The sequence below is a fragment of the Glossina fuscipes genome, unplaced genomic scaffold (assembly GCF_014805625.2).
Source record: "Glossina fuscipes isolate IAEA_lab_2018 unplaced genomic scaffold, Yale_Gfus_2 0, whole genome shotgun sequence".
NCBI classification, from domain to species: Eukaryota; Metazoa; Arthropoda; class Insecta; order Diptera; family Glossinidae; genus Glossina; species Glossina fuscipes.
In genome coordinates this window covers 34,015,020-34,019,948 of record NW_023998414.1, presented here as the reverse complement: position 1 = coordinate 34,019,948, position 4,929 = coordinate 34,015,020, and the positions used below count along the sequence as shown (strand labels likewise).

General features: G+C 32.9%; 1 protein-coding gene and 2 long non-coding RNA genes across 3 annotated transcripts in view; 2 read left to right on the top strand and 1 right to left on the bottom strand.

The window, feature by feature from the left end:
* Positions 1-4,929, top strand: part of LOC119644940 — a 24,126-nt gene that overhangs the window by 5,445 nt on the left and 13,752 nt on the right. Inside the window, exons 2-3 of the mRNA XM_038044687.1 lie at positions 236-532; positions 606-1,551. Coding sequence (XP_037900615.1) covers positions 408-532; positions 606-1,551 — 1,071 coding nt within the window. The 5' untranslated portion in view covers positions 236-407. The remainder of the gene's footprint in view (positions 1-235; positions 533-605; positions 1,552-4,929) is intronic.
* On the bottom strand, positions 3,648-4,477 carry LOC119636722. Its single transcript, XR_005247193.1, has 2 exons — positions 4,400-4,477; positions 3,648-4,316 (listed from the first exon to the last, which is right to left on the bottom strand). It is a non-coding gene; the product is annotated as an uncharacterized LOC119636722 (long non-coding RNA).
* On the top strand, positions 4,313-4,791 carry LOC119636220. Its single transcript, XR_005247150.1, has 2 exons — positions 4,313-4,588; positions 4,653-4,791. It is a non-coding gene; the product is annotated as an uncharacterized LOC119636220 (long non-coding RNA).

The following is a 4,929-nucleotide window of genomic DNA, read 5'->3' as shown; positions in this document are numbered from 1 at the left end:
TTTATCTTTCTTTATCCTAGATTCGAATATTATAAAAGTATTTATTTCATATGATTTAACTCTAATAGCTAATAACTCTGCTTATAACCCGTCGCATTTTTAAACATTTTAATGAATTAACTGCATTTTCGAAAGAAACTAAAATAATTAATTAATATAATTTCTTAAATTTTTTTCTTAAAAAAAAAAAATTAATATAAAAATTTATTTATTTATTTTAATAATATTTTTCAAGGATATCATCTCTGTCAAAATACGCCAAAGCCAAAACTATTTAGGGCCCAGACGGTGAAGACTGTGTTGGAGCAAAAACAGTGTGTGGGATACCCTGGCAACACAGGATATTGTTCAACGACCTAAGAGATATAAAAAAAAAAAGAATTGAATTTCTTTTAACTATTCCAGAAATGGCTACGGCGCTTAGTATGTCATGTCCGGTATGCATGGAAATTTTTAATAATAGCGATACGATTTACAATACCAGCTGCGGCCACATATTTCATTATAATTGTATTCAAAGCTGGCGTCAACAGTAAATATTAACTACTATTAAATACCCTCGTCAATGGGAAAGTATTTAATTTACATCTATTTGGTTATTCCAGATCTGCAAATTGTCCCGTATGCCGTGTTAAGTATGCAACTATGCAAAAACTGTTTTTAAATTTCGATGAGCATGTTGTCAACACAGAAGAAAAGGTGAAAAAAATGGAGCAACAATTAAAGCAACTTTCTGTTGATAAGATGCAGCTCCAAAATTTAGTTGATCAGCAGGGCGCTAAGAAAAAGGAGCCATCCTCAAGAATTCATAGCAATATTCGAAAGCAAAAGCAACAATCATCTGATTTTCAACGTCATCCTGTCGCTTTTCAGCATATGGATGTGAACGCGACTTCCAAAAATTCTATTGATCAGACTAGGGTGTTGATAAAACGTTTTCCTAATCGTCACTTACGTTATCCGTTGATCGATTCGGTTAAAGCATTGACTTCGGCAATGGATATGAAAATATCAGCTGATGATGTACCTTACGTAGGCAGACTGCAACAGAGTTATGCGAACAACCGTTCACCGAATACGGTTTCGCTGTTAATACAATTTCGAACATTGCAATTGAAAATCTGTTTTCTCAAAAACAAATCGAAATTAAAAAATCATCCGGAATATGGCTCTGTATTTATTTATGAATACATGGACGAAGATACCTACTCATTATTTCAATATACAAAGACCAAATTGAAAGATCATGGATTTTGTAAAGTGTTTTGTCAAAACGGTCAAATAATGGCTGCAGATAGTAGAAGCGGTAGCAAACCAATCCATATAAAAAATAAAACGCAAGTGGACAATATAATTTGTCCAGAAACCGAAAACAAAAATCGAAGCTCCCCTTACATACATCATCATCGTGAAATAATGCGTTCAAATGATAGAGACGCTCCCAAACCAATCTGTAATAGACGTAGACCGGAAATGATATTTTGTGAAAATAGTCCAACGATTAGTGAAATAATTTCGCCGGAATTCGAAGGTGAAGAGGCCGGACGATGTGTTATTGCCTAAAACTCAGACATTATCGTAGACTTTTCAGTTGAGAAGAAAGAAATAAATAGTTGATCCGTTTAATGCTGCTTGGTTTTGTGTGGTTGAAAGCTTTTTTCTCCTTTTTGTTTTTTTATTGTTTAATATATTTTTAATTACAGAATTTTAACGAATTTTGAATAAAATCAATGGATGAGAATCCATTTTGATGATTTAAATTAATAATTTTAATAAAATTTGAATTTGATAGACTATATGCCAGCACCGCCAACACACTTCTGTGTTTTTTCTAGTTGTAGATTATTGCAGACCGTTACGACAATTTGTAATAGGAATCTTATAAGAAATATATTTTCCTGATCTTAGTAAGATTCTAGTTCGATTTAGCGATGTCCATTCATAAGTTGCCTTATAATTGCAACAATAAGGATAAGAAACGTGTTCAACAACGAATTGCATAGCTTAAACGCATTTAAAGTCAATTGCATTTCACATGTGCGCAAGATCCTAGAAAGCTATTACCTCAAGACAAGTAGACTTTCGTATCGTATCGGGTTATTTCAGATCGGCAAACTATCCGGTTTACGCCATTTAATATCGCATCGAATTAAGTATTTTCTCATTCTGAATATATTAGTAATTCCTCTCTTCTATTATATAATGCTCCTCGCGAACGTTTTGTTATGATGTTATTTTTTTGAATAAAGTTATTTTGGAAGGTACGCTTCGAATGTCGCGCATTTGTGGCCGTTCTTACGCACAACAATGTTTTTGTTTTTTTTGGAAAGACAAAGAAGAATTTGGCTTACCAATTGCTAAGTACATTTAATTCGACGATTTTCTATATAATAGAATGTTTCAGATGTACTGAATTTTAAATCCGTAGCCTCTTTAAATCATGCATTACTGGCAGTCCAACTTATTAGTTTACCTTCATCATTAACATCATCGAGAAACTCGCGCAAGCGGTTACGAAATCTTCAAATTAAATGGCAGTGAATTATGGATGAATGTAACTTGATGTCATGTAGATGGAGAAAACGAATTAATACATTTATCTATGTAGTTTTTATCTGGTTTTAATTTTGCGATTTGTAATTCAGATACAATATCAGTTGTCTAAAATAAAATGAAAGGAACAGGTAAATTCAACTACCGTAGTAGTCGTAATGTTGCAATCGTGTTCTAGAATTTATCAATTTTTTCCGCTATTAGCTTTCTTTCTCGCGGTGATAGCATTTTTCTTTATATTGGCAGCATTGTTTTCAATGCTCCCTTTCATAGGGATTTTTCGCTTGATAAAAGTAAACACACTATTTCGTAGGCTTTCACTATCATGTCAAATTTCATTCGTCAACTTGACTTTTAGAAAATATATTCATTGATAAGATAAAAATCAAAAAATTTTAATAGAAGCAAAGCAATTTCAAGGTGGAAAGTGTAGAAATTAATTTAATAAAATTACTCTTTTCTGGCCATATATCCCGTTTGCGTGGCGAAAAGTGGATCAAGAAAGTTAAATTTAGTTTTAAGCTTTGGTCTTATCCTGAAAAAAGCAAAATGGGTGGTAAGAGCACAAAAATTTTTTTTACTAATCTAAAGTAATTTTTTGCCTTAAATATATTTTAGAGTAATGTGTTAAGTACATTTTTTTGCCAGCCTAAGTTTGTAGAAACTTGTGGCATATTTTTGCTTTTATTTTGCTAAGAGGACAACGTATTGGTCTTAGGGCGTTTAAGTTTCGATGAGGGAAAGAAAATAACTAAAAAAGACGGTAACAGTTAAAATTAAGCGGAAGCTTACTTAATCCAATTGAACATTTAGATGTGGGTGTGGACCAACCTAAATGCTTTTACGCTCATTATAGAATGTTAAAGAATGTTAAAATTCGTTTTTTCGTCGTCCCTACGAAGCATATATATTCTTGATGGACTAGTAATAGCGTGCAACGTATTTGCGTCGGTTTCTCTGTTCTTTGGCACAGAAAGACGAAAATTAACAGCCAATATTTATGTACATTTCTAGCTGAGGGTCATTTATTACATTAAAAAAAAACGAATTTTGCCTACTACTTGGCCTGCAGTTTGCAGATTATAGACCATAACTTATAACTCATTAATCTAAAACTTGCAGTTAACGTTTATCGATTACAGTCTAGACTATAATCATAAATAGACGTGATCGTTCTAGAAACATTGCTAAATAAAATAATTTTATTTTCGATCTAAATGAAAGTTTGAGCCAAGACTTGATCCTTGTACTTCGGTCACTTCAAGCATCAGCAAAATAAAAACAACTTTTAGCTAAATGGCACGCACATTATTAAAGAAATAAATACAATTTTCATATATTGTTCTGCATGAGACAATTGGATGTCCTCAACAGCAAAAAGTTTCCGATGCTTATGGCTGACGAAGATGTGTGCAAAACTCTCGATATCCTTAATGTTGAAAGGAAAAAAAAAAAAAGACATTTGTTCACCAATTAACTTAATAATTAATTTCACAGGACTACATGGCTTTCTCAGTGTTCTTACTCATTCATTCGGGAGTTACTTGCATAACTCATACCACTGCAACCCGTCATTTTTTAACCGTACTGCTCGCGTTCAGAACAACCTACCAATAGTGATCCAGATGATGATCCAGAAGTGATCTTTCCCACGACACCTGATATCCCCATTTCCATATTGAACTTCCTCTCCATGTCTCGATTCCTGCAACTCTTCCTAATCACCATCGTGCTTGCACGTAAAGGGAATTTCCCCTGATAGGCTGCTTATAAAAAAAAAATAAAAAAATTAAATAAAGTTTAGAAGGTTATCAAGGAGATGGGGACCAATACAATTCTCTCTTACTTGTCATTTATATATTTCTTTATTTGAAACAGAAACACAATCATCAGAGTCTTTGGGGTCATCGGTCGATGGCTCTCAGGGTATCATATGCTCTTTATGTTGCGAAAATCTTACAAAGAAAGATGAAGCCTTCGTCATTACTTGTGGACATCTATTTCATTCCCAATGCATTCAAGTTTGGAGACTCCTGTCAGTAGAATTAATTCATGCGTAATTCGCAAAATATTTTCTACTTTCTGCTTGCTTTTCTTAGATATAAGAATTGTCCAAAGTGTCGCAAATCTACTCCAAAGCTGATGAAAGTCTTACCAATTTTTACCCAAAATCCAAACGAAGAGACGATATTGGACACATCAGAAGAGATGATAAAAATTTTGGAAACAGAAATTAAAGAATTAAATGAACAACTTATCGAAAGCGAAAAAAATTGTAATCTATTGAAAGATAAAAACGACGTCTTGGAAAACGAGATACGTGAACTAAAAAATCACTTGTCGCCATCTATTAAGAGAGAGAATCAAATAAAAATG